Consider the following 19,852-nt stretch of genomic DNA (forward strand, 5'->3'; position numbering starts at 1 on the left):
TTCTTTCATTTGAAAAATCGATCTGTGCGGACTTGATTTGGCTTCTCTGATCGTGGGCAGTGCTCCGTGTCGGTTCTTCTTTCTAATCAGTCCTGTTGATTTTTGTTTTTCTTTTACTTGATTAAGCGATTATTGTCTGGTTCTATTGTTTGCTTGAGCGGAATGGTTGTCTGAGATGTTCGCCGGAAAGAAATGTTGTAGTAGTTTGCTGTGGATGTGGATTTGAAATATTTTTTTTAATACATCTCTTAGGAAGTGAATATGCTAGCTTGTGTTCCATATTGATACTTAAAGAGTTTTCCTTGAAGTGCAAAATAATATTAAAATTTTCATAACTTTCGTATCGTACGGTGCTCACTCTAATTTATCGATGGAAAAATGATCAGTTAAGTGCGTTCGGCCATAAATTCCGACCATTCGTCCTAAGTGGTTTTTTTGGGAAAATTCTTTATTCAATGTGGCAACGCGAACAACACTTCTCTCTCATTTTCTCTTATAAAATTCTTTCGAAGTGAGCAATTCCAGGGTTCTTTACGCTTATCATCTTCAAGACACGAACGAGCTTGATGTGTATACAATCAAGCGGAATTTCACAGCTCAACATGTTCTCCATTGAAGTTAAACCGAAGCTCCACATCCATCCCAAGCTCATCGAATACTAATCCTCCGCTCTAAATAGCTTCCAACACCGGCGAATGGCTCGATTTCGGTCTCGCACTCTCCGTTTCGGTGGTTCCTCCATTGTCGTGGTCGTAATTTTGAGCCGGTTCTCTAAGAACGCCTTGATTTTTGCCCAATTCCTTAATTTGCGTCAAATAGATATCTAAACGAGGTGGTTTAGAGGTTTAGTTGCCGATTTTATCTTACCGGCAAACCATGTTGAGCATGACATAATAAATGTTGCCACGTTGGATATTTCTTGCAATCGAAATCACCAATGGCACGGCACTGAAACTGTCATTTTTTTAACTGAAATGATCGTTTCAAAAGTTATGATACTTAAGCGAGCGCCCGTGAAAGTTATGACACTTCTAATATCATTTTCCAAGCTGTCAATGCGGTTGGAAATTTGTCTGCATAAAATTTGAGGCTATTGAAATTCATTTTTTCCGGTCAGTCTCCTGAGAACAAGCAGTTTTGTCAAGCAATTGGTTTCTCTCTTGAATTGGAGTGAGGACTTGGGGCACATCGGACCATAATAACTGGCCCTTCTTCTTTGCTCCTGACACCAAGAGGAGATTATATATTTGACGTAGGACTGACATTCAGACATTTCCTCACTTGATGGTAGTTGGTCGGTTGGTTGCGCGCGCATTCTACTGTTCGTTTTTCTGCGCATTTTTCATTCTCGAGCCTCCACTTAGATATATGCTGATGGCTAGGCTCATTTTAAGGCCAAGTAGGGTGGTCTTTCATCTGCTCCACATGTATGGTTTGTTCGCTGATTGTTGTATTTCGGCTGAGTTATATGCTCTTGCTTGTTGCCTAATTTCAGCTCTGAAGCTGATCATCAATGCCAAACGTGATGGAGCGTGTCCAAGACCTCCCCTGGATTCGCGTGGACACTTCTGGTAACTCAGAGGTCACTGAGGTGGACAGGGTCACGCTGATGCGTCGGTTTGATCTTCCTGCCTCTGATTTCCTCTTGCTCGATCCCTCGTCTGATTCCCCCTCTGCCATTCTTGCTCGAGAGAAGGCGATTGTGGTAAAATTGGAGCAGATTGGGTGTATCATCTCAGCAGACGAGGTTCTGCTTTTGAATGCCGGTAATCTCGATGTTGTACAGTGTGCAGAGAAGCTTGGGGCGGGCGAATTCTTGCAGTCTGCATGTGCTGGCTTGAGCTGGAGACGAGGAAGTAGAAACTTCGACAACAATTTTGGGACTACATCCCCAGAATATCTTCCTTTTGAATTTAGGGCACTTGAAGTAGCCCTTCAAGCTGCCAGTACTTTCCTTGCTTCTCAGGTTTGCGAAAGATGCTTATTCAGAGCATAGATCCAAACTTTCACTTTTGAGAGCTTCGGTCGGATTTGTTCTATGTTTTGAGGGAAAATGACACACATAGTCCCAGAATTTTGGCCCAACGTGCAATGTGATCCTAGTCCCTGAACTTTAACCTAATATGTAATGTGATCCCTGAATTAGTCCATGAACTATATAAAAATGTTCAATATAGTCATTCCATTAATTCAAGTTCAGGGACTATATTGAACATGTACCAAAAGTCCAGGGACTACATTACATCTTGGGTTAAAGTTCATGAACCATATTGAATATTAGGCTAAAGTTAATAGAGCACATTGAACAAATTAAAAGTTAATGGACTTTATTGCATATTGGGCCAAGGGACTATTTGTGTAATTATCCCATGTTTTGATAACGCGTGATATTGTGTCTAGACTGAATTGCTTTGATTAAATTGGGACTCGTGTCTCGATATCTTCTAAGCTGATCTAGCTGCATTAAAGGCTGTCATGGAATGCTTCGCTTTGATTATTAGAATAGCACTTACTTTTGTACTGTATCAGAATTTATTGTAACAACTAGATCTGCTTCCACGGATAATTTCGACGTTCATTTAGTCAGTTTTGATTGATTCAAAGTTAGCTGGGCAAAGTAATAACACCATCATATTCATATTATAGGTATCGCAATTCGATGAGGAAACTGAAACTTTGTTTGTCAAGATTGATTCAATGATTATCACGTGGCAATTGGCGAAAGTCCGTTCATTGAAAAGCAAAACTCGCTGCATTAACTAGGAGACTGCAGAAGGTACCGGGAATTATATGTCACTCTTGTAGTGACTTGTCCTGATGAATGATATCATATAGATCTCTCTCTCTCTCTCTGCCTTATTGGGACTATTGGTTTCTAAAATGTTCCTCTTAAATGTCCGAATGTAGGTTAGGGATGAGATCGAGCGGCTGCTGAATGACAAAGGAAAAATGGCAGACATGTACCTCACCGAAAAGAAACGAAGAACAGACCCAAAAAAACGAAAAGAAACGAAGGATGGAGTCAACATCTTATGGTGATCAGTCTTTGTTGGGAAACAGATCAACTGATGGTGCTTTATCTGTCTCCGCACCGGCTTTGATCATTCTGATCGTTGACCGGTTTCGAAACTCTCGCACCAGTCTTCAAAGAAGTAGACTAGTATGTCCTGTGTGGAAGCACATGATCTGATGTTGGGAATTCCTCATCTTCTACTTCATCTAGTGTATTTGAAAACTTATGCAGGACAGTGTCCGGAACAAGCTAATCCAATTCGAGCTGCTGATGACAACCGCGACTTTTGTAGTCGCCATCTTTGGCTTGGTGGCTGGCAATTCTTCGGCATGAACTTTCCGGTACCATTATTCCACAATGCAGGTGCCTTTAAGTGGGTCCTCATAATTACAGGAGCGATTGGAATCACCATATTCCCAGCATTCTATTGTTTCTTCAAGTATAGAAGACTTATGCTGCAATAGATAGATACGCAAGGATTAAATTTTCCTTTAAAGGAAGTGTATGATCGGCATCATTGTTGCAGTTAGTCAATGTGTATTGCATTGAAACTATAATTGGAAGTGAGAATGTGCTTATTTCTTGTGGCGATTCTTTGAATTTGTTACTTAATTTTCTCACTGTAGCAGGCTGAAGAATGTCTCACCCTTCTTAACTCAGCGCGAAATGTCCCTTCCTAAATCAAATCAGGTACCGCAAACCCAATGTTTCATACCCTCGTATGGGCAAAAGGACATCAGAAGTGCCACAACTTGTGTACGGAGATCACTTTGATGCCATAACTTTTTTTCGGAATACTTTAGTGCCAACTTTTTTGAAAAATGATCATTTTAGTGCCAATGCTGACGTGGCTCGCCGGAAATCCGATGTAGCGCTGACATGGCTTGCCGGAGAGGTTCAGTCAGCATTAAAAACCAAAAACGACATCGTTTAGCCCACTAACGTGTACTTTTTTAGAAATTTTTTTTTTAAAATTATATAAAATAAAAAAAAAACGTTGCAGCAGCGGCGAGGGAGCCCTCGCCGTTGCTACCGCCAACCCACCACCGCCGGGAAGGGCCAGCGGTGGTGGGCGGAGTGGTCGGCGAGGGCCGGATCCGGCGAGGCGAGTCCTCGCCATCGCCTAGGTCGCGACGGCGAGGTTGGCCTCGTCGTCGCCTGGGTCGCGACGGCAAGGTCGGCCTCGCCTTTGTTGGGCGAGTGGCGACCTCGCCGTCGCGACCCAGGCGACGGCAAGGTCTCGTCTCGCCTTTGCTGGGCGAGGCCAGACCTTGCCGTCGCCTGGGTCGCGACGTCGCGACGGCGAGGTCGGCCTCGCCGTCGCCTAGGTCGCGACGGCGAGGTCTCGCCTCGCCGGATCCGGCCCTCGCTGGGTCTCAGCGAGGTTCGCCGGGCCCCGGCCAGGGGCCGGCAACTCTCGCCGATCACTCCGCCCACCACCACCGGCCCTTCCCGGCGGTGGTGGGTTGGCGGCAGCAGCGGCGAGGGCTCCCTCGCCGCTGCTGCAACGTTTTTTTTTTAATCAAAAAATTAAAAAAATCGAAAAAAGCCACCTAATTTCCAAAAAGGCCACCTAATTTCCACGTGTACAAGTCAGATCAATTTTTTTAATATAAATGCCAGGTCAGCTTTTTGGCCGGAATTTTGGCCATAGTCACTAAAGTGATCTATTTTCCTCCGACTTGGCACCAAACTGATCCGAAAAAAAGTTATGGCACCAAAGTGATCTCCGTACACAAGTTATGGCACTTCTGGTGTCCTTTTGCCCCCTCAGATGCTTTCAATTAGTACTAATTTGGCAAGATCTTGCAAATGACACAGTAATGTCAATTGGATTTGAGCTACGCCAGTCCATCGATGCAAACCTAACCGATATCATTACTTAGTCGGAGGACCGGGCCTATGAAAGAATTGTTCCTTTTGTAAAATATATTACAAAAAAGGAAAATGATTAAGCAAATATCTTTAATACATTGTGATAATGACAATCTATCATGTACCAAAAAAATATAAATAACAAATAAAAAGAAATTCTGACCAAAAAAATAAATAAATAAAAAGAAATTATTGGGGATTCACTTCTTCAAAAATTTGTGGTTCATAATATGCTTTTACTCTTACGGTGGTCTAAAAACTGTCATGCTAGCACAACTCTTACGAAAATGCATCGGAAAATGTAAATTTATTTTTTAGTTATTTTTATTATTTAACAAGATAAAGCCAGGCACCTAGTAATTAGTTTCGAAATGATGCTTCTAGTTCTAGCCTTCTACTGTTGGCCTTGCGGCTTTACTGATGGTACACACTCCTCGCCACTCAAGCAGCCTTCCCTTCCCAATTGGACAAGAAGACCGCGTCAAGCGACATGCCCCCATCTCTTCCCTTCCCTTTCCGTCTTCCACATCTGCGCCCTTCCGTCAGTTTCGCCTCGCTTACATATCCCGGCTACGATCGACTTCGGCATTCCCTCTCTGAAGCATTTCGTTAGAAACCTTGCCATTACTCCCCATGTTCCCATCTTTCTTGCCTGAGTTTTTCTCCATCCAGATTTACGGCGACCCAATTGTCTTCCCCGTGTGGCAAGCACCAGAAAGCGACTCCCGAGATTCAACCGTGATCGAAATGCTCAGAAGTGTCGGTCTACTTCCCACGGAAGGAAAGGCCATGGAATCTTCGGAGACTTCTGTGTGCGAATGGAGTCCAGATATGTTTGGTAGTGTGGGCGTTGAGGGAAGAGAGGAGGCTGGCTTTTTTGGCTTTCAAATGGGGCGATTAGTGGGGGCTGCATTGACGAGAAAGCTCACAATTTGATGACTTGGGTATTGGGAAGTCACGAAAAGTACAGTATTGCCAGGTGTTTGATACGGGATTCGCATCAATCTTCAGTGGATACGAGGCAGGGTATGCTAGTTATGATTGATCGGTGAGATGGTTTCTTCTGATTACTTTTGAGTTTCAGTCATTCGACGTTAGTACATAAAAATGAACCATGCAGTTTTAATGTTGTGCATTTGTTTCTTTCAATGATGCTGCCGTTACTTAAATTCAGTGGACCATTTTTCTGAATTAAGCTAAGACTTGCTGATTCACGATTGAATAGGGATCTTTGGCTTTTGCTGTTCTATAGGTATGCAGCTGCAAACAATTCAGCAAAAGCAATCTGGACATTTGACGTTATGGAGAAATTCATTACTTCGCCGGATGAGGAAGCGTACTGCGCTCTCCTGACTGTTCTTTGTAAAACAGAAACTTTGAAGAAGCCGAAGAGTTCATGTTTCTTGATGAAAAACATAATCGTCATTCACTTTTTCAAATTACATTATCTTTATATATAGCGAGTATTGGGGCTCACTAATTATGGAGAAGACAAAACTACCCTTTCAACACTCCCCCTCAAGTTGGGGCATAAACATCAAAGAGCCCCAACTTGTTACACAAAGTAATCACTCTACTGCCCTGCAATGACTTAGTGAAAAGATCAGCAAGTTGGTCTTCAATCCGTGTGTATTGAAGTGTTATGTCCTTGTTTTGAATCTTTTATCGCACAAAATGGCAATCTACTTCAATATGCTTCGTGCACTCATGAAAAACTGGATTTGAAGCGATATGCATAGTAGACGGGTTATCACAACACAGAACTGAGGGAGCTGAAGATGACATACTAAGTTCGGATAATAACATTCTCAACCAAATCAACTCACTAGTCACATGAGCCATGGCTCAATATTCCGCCTCAGCACTCGATCGAGACACCACATGTTGTTTCTTACTTTTCCAACTCACAAGATTGCCTCCCAAGGATACACAGTAACCAGAAGTTGATCGCCTATCAAAAGGAGAACCAGCCTAATCAGCATCAGAGTAGCCAATAACATCAAGATGTCCATGATTCTTGAGCAATATCCCTTGACCTGGTGGTCCCTTCAAGTATTTAACTATACATAGCACTACCTCCTAATGTGTAGTACGATGAGTACTCATAAATTGACTAACAACACTAACAGCAAAAGAGATATATGGTCGGGTAACAGTTAAATAATTAAGCTTACCCACCAGTCTCCGATACTTACTTGGATCATGAAGTAATTCACCATGTTATGCATCAAGCTCCACGTGAGTAGGCCACCTCAATGCCCAAGAAATACCGCAAACAACCCATATCTTTTATGCTTAACTCTGCCCGTAAAAACTGTTTCAATTTTTTTATGCTCACAGAATCACTACCAGTAATGATAATGTCATCCATATACACAACCAGGAGAACACACCCAGCAGGGGAAGTAGAGCTAAAAACAGAATGATCTACAGTACAATGTTGCAAACCAAACCGAATAATTGCATCATTGAAATGACCAAACCAGGCACAAGGAGACTGTTTCAACCCATATAATGCCTTGCGTAGGTGACAAACACTTATAGACTCCCCCTGAGTAATGAACCCCAAGGGTTGCTCCATATATACCTCCTCTGCCAAGTCCCCATGAAGAAAGGCATTATTGACATTAAGTTGGTGGAGAGTCCAACCATAATGGACAACAAAAGAGATGAAAAGACGAACGGAAGATATCTTTGCTACAGGAGAGAATGTATCATCATAATCAACTCCATATGTTTAGGTGTAACCTTTGGCAACTAGACGTGCCTTCAAACGCTCAATAGTGCCATTTGGTTGAAACTTCACTGTGAAAATCCAACGGCACCCCACAACCTATTTCTCAGCAGGTAACGATGTAAGTTGCCATGTCCCATTATCCTGTAGCGCCTGCATTTCATCCTCCATAGCCTGTCGCCATCCTGGATGAGCAAGAGCCTTTGCAACAGTACTTGGCATAGACACAGCAGATAAAGAAGCAACAAACGAGAAATATGTAGAAAAAAGACAATCATAGGATAAAAACCGAGAAAGAGGGTAACGAGTATGTGTATGACAAGACAAACCACTATAGGGAGTAAACCGAGGATTGGGTTGACCAACATAAGAACGTGTAGCTTTGGGCAATGCAATGGGAATGTCAGTAGTAGAATCAAGCTTAGAAGCAACTGGTGGATCAAAAGACGGGACATTGACTGGTGGAGAATCATGTATATCCAATGCAGGTGGCGACTGTACTACCTCATGTTGAATAGACTGGCGCTGTTGATAGGTCTTGTTAGCGAACTGAAAACTAGGCGATGACGCTGATGACTCAGGCATACTCGCCAAGGGAATAGGCAGTAGTGGAGCCATAGTCGAAGACAGAACATCTTAAGAAGGACCAGCTATAGAGGTGTAATATGACTGATCCTCGAAAAAGGTTACATCTGCTGAGACATACGACCGCCGACTAACTGGACTATAACACTTGTACCCTTTTTGAGTTCGAGGATCAAAAAGGCAATTTATGAAATAACATGCTGTGAGAACAGCATGCCCCGAGTACATTTTCGAAAGGTTCATATGAAAAAGGAGGCAACGAGCCACATCCAAGAGATGACGATTTTTTCGTTCAGCCACCCCATTCTGTTAAGGGGTATAGGGACAAGAAGTCTGATGCAAAATCCCATGAGATACAAGGAATGATTGAAAACTAGAGGAAACAACCATATATTCTTTAGCATTATCAGAATGCAAACATTTAATAGAAACATGATATTGATTGAGAATTTCAAAGTAAAACATACAGAAACAGGAAAAAACTTCAATTCGATCTTTTATTAAATATAACCACATCATTCGGGAATAATCATCCACGAATGTAACAAAATATTTATAACTAGACATATCACTGACACGACACGGTCCCCAAACTTCAGAATGGACCAACTCAAAAGGACTTGACATACGACGCTGGACACGATAAGGAAATGATACCCGATGGTGTTTGCCAAATTGGCAAGCATCACACTGGATAGGACTCATAGATTCTGAAACAGGTGAAAAATGATGAAGAATGTCAAGTGGTGGATGACCCATATGACAATGCATCTAAAATAAGTCGGAAGCAATTTTCTTTTGAGCAACCACAGCAATAAGGCCTTTGTTCAGGTAGTATAGCCCATTAGACTCATGTCCGCCACCAATCATCCGTCCGGTCCTCAAATCCTAAAAGACGCAACGAGTGGAAGTAAACGTTACAGAACAATTCAAATCTCTAGTAAGAGAACTAACAGAGAGCAAGTTATATGGGAAATCTGGCAAATGATAAATAGATGAAAGTAAGAGAGGGACCCAAGGTTGCATTCCCTTGACCAGTGATATGGGACTGTGAACCATCAGCAAGTGTAACGGAACTAGGTGACATAGAGGTAATACCAGACAACAACTTAGAATTACCGGTCGTATGATTTGTGGCACCAGAGTCTACAACCCAGGAAGTGGGCACAGAAGAGAGTAAACAGGACAGATTACTTGAAGAAGTCTGTGCCAAAGTAGTAGTAAGAGCAGAGGAATCCACCACCTGGTTGGGATTCACTAAGGACTCGTACTCTATGTGAGTCAGCATAATGGTACTAGGTTACTCCTGTGACTAATCAGGAACCTTTTGTACTGGAGATTCTACTGCTTCGGCATAAGCAGCTCGTGGACGAAGCTCAGGATGTAGGGTATAGCAATAAGGCTCAGTATGGCCAGCTCGTTGACAATGGTTGCAATAACGAGAACTTCTAGCACCCCTACCACCATCTCGGCCACGATCTGGAGAAAAGTCAAACCTACCACGACCCCAAGGACCACGCCCTGGGCCTCCACGACCACCAGAAGACTGAGAGACCATAGCACTCGCTACAAGTGCAGATGATAATAAGTCAGGCACGCATCGAAAGACCCGAGAAAAGACCTCATCTACTGATGGAAGAGTACACTGAGAGATAATTCGTTGTCGGAGAGAAGAATGAGCAGGACCAGGCCCCTGGAGAAATAACACAACTCTCATATCCTGTTGGCGCTTGGCCAACTCTTTAATGTCATCAGTGGCAGGCAAATAAGTATCCAGTTTCTCACAAAGGGTGGTGAACTTAGGATAGTAATCAGATGCAGACATGTCTCCAATACGTAGGTCAAATAGCTCCTCCCACACATCACAAACACGAGTCATATTATCACAACCTGAAAACATAAGAGCACATTTGTCTCAAATAGCTTTGGTTGATCTACATTGCATAAACTGAAGACTAATATTGGAATCCATGGTATTCCACAACAATGTCCGAATAGCAGCATCGCCATAGCGCCAATCATCCTCCTTTGTTTTATTCGTAGGTGGAGACGAAGTCAGATAACTCAGCTGTTGGTGGCCAAAAGATATGTTTCGACTGCCATAGACCAAGAAGGGTAATTGATCCCATCGAGCTTAACAGAGATCAACTTCAGATTAGTGAGACTGGTATCCGTGTTTCTAGAATTGCTAGTTATAAGTCAATAATAAAGTGAACTTAACAAAAATTTGCACCTTGTGCACCAAACGTAATAATTACCACCAATTACCACCAAACACAATAACTCATCAGAACAGAAGCACAAATCAACATAGGGCATTAACAAACCCAATAATCAACCATCGTTAGTAAACTTCAACACCAGGCAGGGACCTTAGTTTCGCAAGAAAAGAATGCCTATGCGATATCCCACATTTAGTATTTCTAAGGCGGTTGTTTTTCATCAAAGTTTAAGAAAAATTCCAGCTCTGCCACGGGATTCGCATCTTCTGAGACTGGTGAACCTTCTTCAATGGCTTGTCTATACAATAAGGGGAGCGGCAGGGGTAGAATATCTACTGCCGATAGGATTAGGTCTTTTGCAATTGATGAAGATCCTTTTAAAAAAAATATTGGGTCGGCAACAATCCAAATCGCTTCTTCAGAAGAACTCTTTACCTCGAGTATTTGTCATCAGGCGAGAAGCAAGCATGATGAGCAAATTGTGTAGCGATACCCAAGGGCATTAACAATAAGAGAAGTTACCGCCAACCTGTGCCTAATATCTCTCTGTTCAGTTCTTGCCCTGTGTTTTATCGAGCCACGATGCAAAGACTTGCGCGAGACAGGCAACGGCGCCAAGCGTCGGGCGACGCTGGTCGGCGATGCTTTGCCGGATCTGGACGTTAGGTGACACTGGGCAAGGTCGGGTGATGCCAAATCTAGGCTGCGTCGGGCAACGCTTGCCGCTCTAGATCTAGGTTTTTTTTTTTTAACCGAAAGTGGAGGAGGATTTTGGTGATGATCGTAGGCTCTGATACCATGATAAAAAAAATAATCGCCATTCACTTTTTCAGATTACATCATCTATATATATATATATATATATATATATATATATATATATATATATATATATATATATATATAGTGCAGCATGAGGGTTCACTAATTATGAAGAAGACAAAACTACCCTTTCAACATTTCTGAATAGGAAGCTCTTCCCCTGGAAACCGAGAGGTTCAACGTTATTCTGAATGGTTGGTCTGATGTTACTGTCGACGTGCTTAAAGCTAAGAGAATTCGGAGAGAGATGTCGAGATGCTGTATCACACCAAGTGCGACATCGTATTCTCACATGATCTCCTGCTTCTGGAAGGTTGGGAACCTTTTTCGGCTCTTTAAGACTATATGATGAGATGAAGAAAAGAGGATGGTTTCCTAGACTTGAGGTGTACAACTCTCTAATTTACATGCTTAGTCGGGAGAATTGCTTTAGTGAGGCCCTAAATTATAATTTGCGTGCTTACTCACCGATCAATCATAAGTAGCATAGCCTGCCCCGATTAATAAAATCAGTGATGTTTAATGCCAAGTTTGTGCACTCAATTCCAACATCATATCTTTGCTTTGGATACAAAACTTGATTTCTGGGAAGCTCGGAAATGCCGTAATTGATATTTGTGCGGTAATTTGGCACCAGGAGAACTCATGCATCAACCATGAATCTGCCAAACATGCCTGGGTTTTGTGCTGTAGTATGTGGACGGTGTTATCATTAGTAGCTAAGATTGTATCTTGGATAGGACAGTGATGCTCTGGTTACCTTCATTAGGGAAAAATGAACAGTAACTAAGGCAAGTGTTTCTAGCTTTATGCAGGCATATAATTTGTCTAAAGATCACAAGCCGGACCTTGAGATTGAGAGAGAGAGAGAGAGAGAGAGAGAGAGAGAGAGAGAGAGAGAGAGAGAATTCTTCAAGCTGGGGGTTTCATTCAAGTTGGGCGGGTCAATGGAAGTTTGAATCTGGCAAGAGCTATTGGTACTACTTCTAAATTTTACTCTCGATGACCAATTGATAGAGTGGAGGGAAACTCTCTCTGTCTCTCTCTGTCTCTCTCTGTCTCTCTCTCTCAGCACGCGCACGCATGTATGCACGTGAGTTTGTGGATGTTTATTGGGTAGACACCGTCTAATGTGAATTGGGGATGTAATATCTGTTGGCTGCAGGAGATGTGGAATTCAAGCAGAACAAATCACCCCCAGCTGAAAGACAGATTGTAACTGCAAATCCTGACATAACTATTGTATGTGATAGCTAGTCGAGATATAATCTTGCAGTCTAGTGAGGTTATCTACATATCAAGATGGTTGAACTCCTGTTGATAAAATGCAGGAATTCTAGATGATTTTGTCCATTTATTGACATTATTTCTTACCCTCACAATTGCTTCTATTTATCCTTTTTCCTCTTTTTTGTCCAATCTTGTAGACTGAGCTCTGCAAAGATGATGAGTATCTTGTACTAGCATGCGACGGAACATGGTACTTCATTACGACTTTTTGCTCATATCATTTTCCTCTACCAACAAATAATCTGACAGCCAACTATTTTTGGGTCCATAAGCTTGAGGAAGTGAACTTGAAACAGACGTGCTACACATGACATGAGTACTTTGCATTAATAATTAGGGTGGACTTGAAAATACCAGACGAACATTTGAATTACGTATGGCCCTGTAGTTCCATTGCTTTCAAGGGTGTAACTTGTTTCGACTACCAAATGGCTACAGCATAGTGGATATGAGGAGTGATTAGGTTGCATTCATTTTGTTGACTCTACTAAATAGATTTACTTTCTTTGGCGAGTATATGACTTCGAAGAGGATTTTTCTTCTCTTAGTAGGCGATGTGTTGTTGATAGTGATTCCAATTCAAAAGCTTATGCTACGACCTTATACTCAAGTAAACCTACTTTTCACTGAAAAAGTTGTCACGTCTTTTCTTGCAATATTCATCCCTTATGGCTCGTGTTTTTGCAACCAAAATTCCCCATCAGCTAATTTTCAGAAGTGAAGGGACCATACTGGAGTATCCTTTCCAAAATCTACCCCCTCCATCTAGAGTTTTTATTTTCTTTTCCTTACTAATTAAATCAGCTAGTTATATGACTTGGTGGAATTGTTGGCGTATATTTTAATTCAAGTGTCTGTAGTTTGTTAATTCTTGGGAATCCTGTCTGACGAAAATTATCTTGCTCGCCAGGGATTGCATGTCAAGCCAGCAGCTGGTGGACTATGTTAGGGAACAGTTAGTTACACATGGTACATTCTTAACACTTGAGATATTAGGTTCCCAAACTGATGGCAATGCAGGAAAAACTATAGAAGATAACTTAGGTATTTGCTAAATGGAAAACTCTGCAGGAAAGCAAACTTTCAGCTATCTGTGAGAGAGTCTTCGAGAGATGTTTGGCACCCTCTGCTGGCGGTGAAGGATGCGACAACATGACCATGATTCTAGTTAAGTTTAAGAAATCCTTTACATCCAGCAGTTCTGTGGAAGTGCGACAACATGCGGCGTCCAATCAACTCTCTGAGCCCGCCGTGTGTTTGGAAGAGTCGCAAGTGAAGGTCTGAGCCCTTTAACGAATGGAAGGGCCACCTATCCAGAAGGTCTAGGAGAACATGGTTTTTAGATCCGACGCCCTTCAGGATGGCACTTCTGCAAGCCAGTTTCCTCTTTTCTTGAGTGGCAGTGGAGCATGTGTGAGGAGTCCTGCTGCGGATGCATCTCCTTCGTGGCTCCCTATAAAGAGTGGCTAACTAGTCTGGAAATCGATTTGAGGGAGGGTTTAAGCTCGTGAATGCGCTGCTCAATCTCAAAAGAATCTGCAAACAGATAATGTAATCGTTTGACAAAATCACTGGAGTGATATTCGGAGGAGGACAAGGCTCTCACCTCGAAGAAACACTACGGATGTTAATGGTTTCTTCTTCTTCTTTTTTTTTGTATTTGTCATCAGCGTTGTGCTTCTTTCGTGTCTTGTTGAGTACATCTGCGAATTCATTTTTTATCCTCCTTAGAGGAGCCTCTAATGAAACCCAAGTATCAAAGTTGGTTGCTCGGTTGAACGCTATCAGATCGGACGCATCAAGTTTCGACTATTTTCGTATAATCATATAAAATATGAATACCTTCACATGTGTTTTTTGTTTAGTGTTTTTGATTGGCCAGATTCGAAGAAGAAGAGGAGGAGGGGGGTGGTCCCATTTCGATGCCTCTCGTTCGCTTTTTCTATTTTTAGGTGGACGTACAAGTGGACTTGACCTCGACACGTGGCAGCCATCTCCGCATACATAGATATTCCTCGTTGTTCGCTGCGAAGATCCGCATTGGATTCACGTGTCAATCTTACCTTCCCCCTTCTTCTTATCCATCCATCCACCCTCTCTGAAAAGCGCAAAGCCCCAGAAAAACACTCCGTCACTCGCGGTGGTGGGGAGGTTCGTCTCTTATCCCGTTTCCCTTTCCCTTTCCCTTTGCCCTTTTGTCGAAAAGGGATGAGACATTAGGTTCCCAAACTGATGAGATATGGATCAAGACGGAGGAATCCAATCGAAAAATCGAAGGATTAGGATATCACAAGTATTATAATTTTTTTTCAATCACTTAAGTGATATAATTTCTATAAAAAAAAAAATGTTCACTTGCATGTCATAATTTTCAATCGCTCACTTCTTGGTTTTTGTTGGATTTTAAAAAGTTAATAAAAAAATGTAGAGCATTAATATATAAGTTATAGAGCTTAAATGATTGAGCACCGTACGAAAACCTGAATGCATTATTGGAGCGGGTGAGGTTACATGCAAAAAAAAAACAAAAAAAGACATTGGCTTTGACTCTAACACCGTACGACGCGTAGCATGACCATTGGCTGTGTCTGACATAATTCAGACCGCTAGATCTAAAAAAAACCTCATTCCCGCATGGGAAACACGTGTCCTTTTTTCCCCTTCCCTTCCATTCTTTTCCCCACTCGTACACGGAAAGCAAAACCCTAGCACGCCGATCTTGACCTTTTCCCCCTTCAAACCAAACCATGGCTGGGACTTTTTAGACCTCGGAATTAGGAAACGGATGTGTTTTCTTTTGTTTTGTTGGGTCACGCCTTTGCCTCGTCTCCCGAGCAAAGAGGCCACGTCTCCAAGCGCCCATCAGAAAGATTAAAACTACAATTCGTTCCCCCACCCCACGAGTTCCTCTATTTCCATGCCCAAATTCAATCAAGGACGTTATGAACAAGCCCTGCCCGCTTCTTCATTTCGACCCTAAAAGCCGCAGAACAGAAGGAAAATGACCTCCGTGGCCCTTATAAACTTTGACCCGAAACTGTTGGTTTTGTAATGAGGCCGAATGGAGACATAGGGTTTAGAACGTGGTGTTGAAAACGACGCATTTACTTGGTTGTGCAAGGGGGTCGGTTGAAGGAGCGTTTTTGAATGTAGTGGCGTACCCATCTACGTAACGGCATCTGCTGAAGAATAAACAAACAAATGCATGAAAATTCACTAATATCTCGAAATTGGGATGTGCCTTGAATTTAGGGGGGCGCACCGGCAAAGTAAAAAAACAAAGAAAGGAAGAATTAGAGCTGTGGGTACCCATCATAAGGCCTAGAGCACGAAGGTTAGATAATAAGGGGGCTGAACCGATAATTACCGTAAAAAGGTCCCAAACTTATCATACGACGGCCGATTCAGTCCTGAACTTTTAATTTTTTTTTTCCAGTTTAGTTCTAAACCTCAAAATTAGCCGGAAGGACTTGGCAAATCGTCATAAAAATTTATGACTAAATTGATAAAATTGAAAAATTTATGATTGTATTAGTCGCCACATGATAAGTTTAAGACTTTTTGGGTGGTTTTTCGAGATATGAGGCTTGCGATTCGTGTGATACTATATTATGGTTTTCATGTCTGCAATTTCTTTAAGCACTTATAAATTGGTACTTCATTAAATTCAAAGCAACAAAAACGTGCCTGTCGAGCTAATTCTGCCGTCTCCACAAATTCACGTTATATTTCGTATATATATATTTTTTTAGTGCAGAATCATTACGCGCAAACAAAACGAGCGCAATAAATCGTACAAAAATTCGGAGGAATATTCCCCAAAATTATAGGAAAAAAGAAGAAAAAAAACAGAAGAAAAAAAACGAAAAACCAAGAGAAAAGTCGTTTTCCGATAGGAAGCTGACTAGGCACCCAACAAAAACACAAAAGCCCGGATAAGAAGCAGCACCCAAAAAACAGAGAAAGAAAGATGGAGGACCGTCTTCGTCGTTCCACGAAAAACGACATCACACGTCTCCAGGCATTGAGATAAGCCCACCACCATCCGTTCTTCGCTTTCTTTATATTCAGTGACACGCCTCCCCTTCCTTCCATCAGATCAGACCCATCATCATCTATCCATTTCTCGTTGCTGTTATTCAGACCAAGATCCCATTGGACCGTCCCCCAACCCTTTCATAGACGAACCACTCTTCCTTCCTTCCTCCCTTCCTGCGGATCCATATTTGAAGAAGGCTCCTTTTTGGGGTTGCAGACATCGTCTTTTGTTTGTTCCCTTTTGATCGTTTTGGGTGGGTGGGGAGTGAACAAGAAAGATTGCAGGCAATGGCTACTTCTGTTGTTGGCGTGATCGGGAAGACCGGTTCCCAGTGGGTTCGGGTCGGAGGCCGGAAGATGAAGAACGGAGCCGATAGGAATCGAGGGGTCAAAGTTTCTTGCTCTCATTCTTCTTCCTCCTCGTCGGTGCTGGATCCGTACCAGACCCTGAGGATTCAACCCGGCGCTTCCGAATCCGAGGTCAAGAAGGCCTTCAGGCAGCTCGCTCTCCAGGTTCGGTTTTTTTTTTTTTGTTTTCTCGTGCCCTTCCTTCTCCGTTCCGCGTTTTCTTCCGGATCTTTTTCTAGGAGGACTCTGGCTTAAAGTTCGGAACTTTATGGCGTTTGGTTGACGTTCGGTTGTTCTTGGCCCGTTTTTCAGTATCATCCGGACGTTTGCAGAGGGAGCAATTGCGGGGTGCAGTTTCATCGGATAAATGAAGCGTACGATGTAAGACTTCCATTTTCCCTGTCATGTTGCTCTGGGCTTTTCTTTTTCCTGTCTTTAGCTGATTAATAGGCGTCGATTGAGGCGGGTGGGACATTCATCCGACGGCGTCTCGTTCCATTCCAATGAATCTCGAACCATTTATCTGAAATGGTTTATAGATGTTAGTGATTGATGAAGTGATGAACCAACGCGGTCATCTTTTAAGGTTTTAGTATTCCCTGAACATGGTGGGTCAGGTGGACTTGGTGTTCTGTTCTGTTACTAACTAATTGCATCGATGGAATTTTAAGTCGTGCAGAGTGGATATACTTTGCTACTTGTCTGATGAAATTGCACTAGAATAAAGGTGTTTTATGGGTATTCGACAATGAAATTGCGCTAGAATAAAGATGAGGCCCTTAACGATGCTGAATACAGAGACGAGCACTCCAAAGGCTTGTGTAAAGCTTGACCGGAAGATTTTGAAAGATTGATCACTTCTTTAACAAATAATGAAATGAGCACTCAAAAGGATTACAAGCTGGGGGATATCTAAGATTAATCGGTTCTCTAATTAATAAACGCGGGTGCTGATACTTGAATTGGAGATCGGTTTTTCGCTCAGCAAGCTGAAAATGAACAAGATTAAAGTAAAAACATCCAGAATCATAAGAACTGCTTTCTTTTGAGCCTTGTTCCGGGGGTATTGTGCTCTACGTCTATAAAAATTGGTTGCCTGAATCTGTTTTGTATTTGATATGTTAATAATGTGTGCAGGTTGTGATGAGCAGTTTGAGGGGCGAATCAAGTGAGCAAGCGATGTATGAATCATCATCATGTGCATATGAACACGGAGGTGATGAGGAGTTCAGAGGGATGAACGATCCTGAGTGGGACATGTGGGAAGAGTGGATGGGATGGGAGGGTGCTGGAATCCGTGATTACACCTCTCACATCAATCCCTACGTCTGAAAATTATTTGCATCTTTCTTGTGTTTTGTTTTTTATAAATCATGAATGGCGGCCCGCATTTCGCCCCCCCAAAAAAAGATGGGGTCTTCTTGTGTATGTAAGTGGAAGATGGGTGATGGGGTCATTGTTCTTTGTATATATTATGCAATCTCCAGTGGAAGAAGTCCCCAAAGTTAAAATGATTTGGGGGGTATCTTGTATCGAAGAGACTTTGTTTCATGTCTTCCCATCGTCATTTGTGCATTATCCATCAAAAAAGACGGCTTATGAAACTACAGATATTCTGAAGGGGGGACTCAAGTTGGAGTGTGTTTTCTTTTCTGTCGGTCATTGTAGGCGCTAATTGTCCATGATTTTTGGCCTTAAAAGTTGATTGCAAGTGAGAACATGCTTGAACTTGGCATAAGAGTGAGTCCTGGATTTATTCTATTTCCGTGCAACTCAGAGAGAACGTCAGAGGGCCATGCATGGATCTGGAAATCCAGTTGGAATTTGCAAACAATCTTTTTAAGCATAGCGCTGAGTAAGGCGACTACAAATAAGGAACGTTCCTTCTTTCGCTGGGTGAAAGGTCTATAAAACACTGGATGAATCCAAGCCTCTTTTGATGGTTCTCTAGGTCGGATATATTCAACAAATTTATGCGGGAAAATGGGCTTCGACGAGAAGCAAGTTCAAATAAGCCAGAGGCAATTATACAAGTCGATCCATGTTCCCAAATCATAGTTTGAAGCTCGAAGGTTCATTGACCAAATTGCCTATTAAATAGTGAGCCTAATCTCATCTCAAGAAGTGGCAGGCTTGGCTGAATTTTCATATGTTCTGCACGCTCTTGTAATGATCTGCTTGGCCACATCTGTGCAGCTAGTGATAGTGAACTCGAACCGTCGTTAGTCTCTCTGTCAGATTAATTGAACGGCAATCTAGTATGACCAAAAACCGGATAAAAATCCTGAGCTATGATCGACCATATCCGACTCTCTATCATCAGATTCTTGTTCATATTTCTGTGTATCAAACTTTGATGCTCCTCTTTGTTAATTAAGGTCAACTGTAAGCTTTCCTCTATGATGCCCTCGTTGTCGGGTCGCTTGCCTCTTTGGTAGGAAATGTTGCTGTTGACTTGACTGCGATGGAGAATCCGTCGACATGATGTGGCCCTAGTTTTCTTCATTATCTTTGATTATGCTTTACCCATCATAGAAAAAGCGATGTGCTATTTCCCTGATTCGCAAATTCTCTAATGAAGTAAAAGACTTCATCATATTGCTCCTTCCCTCAGTAGATTGAACATAAGTGGGGGTTCGTTCATTTTGACTTGGCTTGGTTTCGGATCGCATGCTTGACATTGGAACCTCAATGGAAGAGCCTTCTTCATCGTTTTTCGTGGTTGAGGAAAAATGATGCGGCAAGATTACAAGGTAAAAATGCTTGACAAAATTAAGCAGCACTACGAAAAACTAACAAACAAGACACGAAAGGAAGCTTAAGAAAAGCATATTCAATTCTAAGATGAGCTTTGATTAGAATAGAACAAAGGCCCAATTCCCTTTGAAAACACCAACTTTAACTCGGGTCGGAATTTTGGCTCGA

At 42.3% G+C, this 19,852-nt stretch overlaps 2 protein-coding genes, 3 long non-coding RNA genes and 1 pseudogene across 5 annotated transcripts; 5 read left to right on the forward strand and 1 right to left on the reverse strand.

The window, feature by feature from the left end:
- Positions 1-1,499: 1,499 nt before the first annotated feature.
- LOC115666505 (magnesium transporter MRS2-1-like) lies at positions 1,500-2,075 on the forward strand. Its single transcript, XM_056320642.1, has one exon. It carries the CDS (start codon positions 1,514-1,516, stop codon positions 1,994-1,996), a length of 483 nt encoding a protein of 160 aa, XP_056176617.1. The 5' UTR covers positions 1,500-1,513; the 3' UTR covers positions 1,997-2,075.
- A 1,023-nt stretch (positions 2,076-3,098) lies between these two features.
- Positions 3,099-3,604, forward strand: LOC130140676 (uncharacterized). The gene is made up of 2 exons (XR_008818655.1): positions 3,099-3,160; positions 3,245-3,604. It is a non-coding gene; the product is annotated as an uncharacterized LOC130140676 (long non-coding RNA).
- Positions 3,605-5,308: 1,704 nt separating this feature from the next.
- On the forward strand, positions 5,309-6,520 carry LOC130140600 (pentatricopeptide repeat-containing protein At1g80880, mitochondrial-like; annotated as a pseudogene).
- A 4,874-nt stretch (positions 6,521-11,394) lies between these two features.
- Positions 11,395-12,850, forward strand: LOC115689116 (uncharacterized). Its single transcript, XR_004006645.2, has 4 exons — positions 11,395-11,564; positions 12,067-12,228; positions 12,417-12,493; positions 12,679-12,850. It is a non-coding gene; the product is annotated as an uncharacterized LOC115689116 (long non-coding RNA).
- Positions 12,851-13,565: 715 nt separating this feature from the next.
- On the reverse strand, positions 13,566-14,343 carry LOC130140670 (uncharacterized). The gene is made up of 2 exons (XR_008818643.1): positions 14,148-14,343; positions 13,566-14,077 (listed from the first exon to the last, which is right to left on the reverse strand). It is a non-coding gene; the product is annotated as an uncharacterized LOC130140670 (long non-coding RNA).
- Positions 14,344-16,755: 2,412 nt separating this feature from the next.
- Positions 16,756-18,464, forward strand: LOC115689135 (chaperone protein dnaJ 8, chloroplastic-like). Its single transcript, XM_030615121.2, has 3 exons — positions 16,756-17,092; positions 17,240-17,308; positions 18,065-18,464. The coding sequence occupies exons 1-3, from the start codon at positions 16,868-16,870 to the stop codon at positions 18,257-18,259; spliced, it is 489 nt and encodes a 162-aa protein (XP_030470981.1). The 5' UTR covers positions 16,756-16,867; the 3' UTR covers positions 18,260-18,464.
- Positions 18,465-19,852: the final 1,388 nt, after the last annotated feature.

Source organism: Syzygium oleosum, unplaced genomic scaffold (genome assembly GCF_021117445.2).
Source record: "Syzygium oleosum isolate NSW1041296 unplaced genomic scaffold, Sole_v2.1 Sole_v2.20, whole genome shotgun sequence".
NCBI lineage: Eukaryota > Viridiplantae > Streptophyta > Magnoliopsida > Myrtales > Myrtaceae > Syzygium > Syzygium oleosum.

Bases quoted from the DNA above. Each gene is read 5' to 3' on its own strand.
- LOC115666505 (XM_056320642.1), top strand. From the start codon at position 1,514: ATGCCAAACGTGATGGAGCGTGTCCAAGACCTCCCCTGGATTCGCGTG.
- LOC115689135 (XM_030615121.2), top strand. From the start codon at position 16,868: ATGGCTACTTCTGTTGTTGGCGTGATCGGGAAGACCGGTTCCCAGTGG. The intron at 17,093-17,239 runs GTTCGGTTTTTT...CCCGTTTTTCAG, and splicing joins TCAGGCAGCTCGCTCTCCAG to TATCATCCGGACGTTTGCAG. The intron at 17,309-18,064 runs GTAAGACTTCCA...TAATGTGTGCAG, and splicing joins GGATAAATGAAGCGTACGAT to GTTGTGATGAGCAGTTTGAG.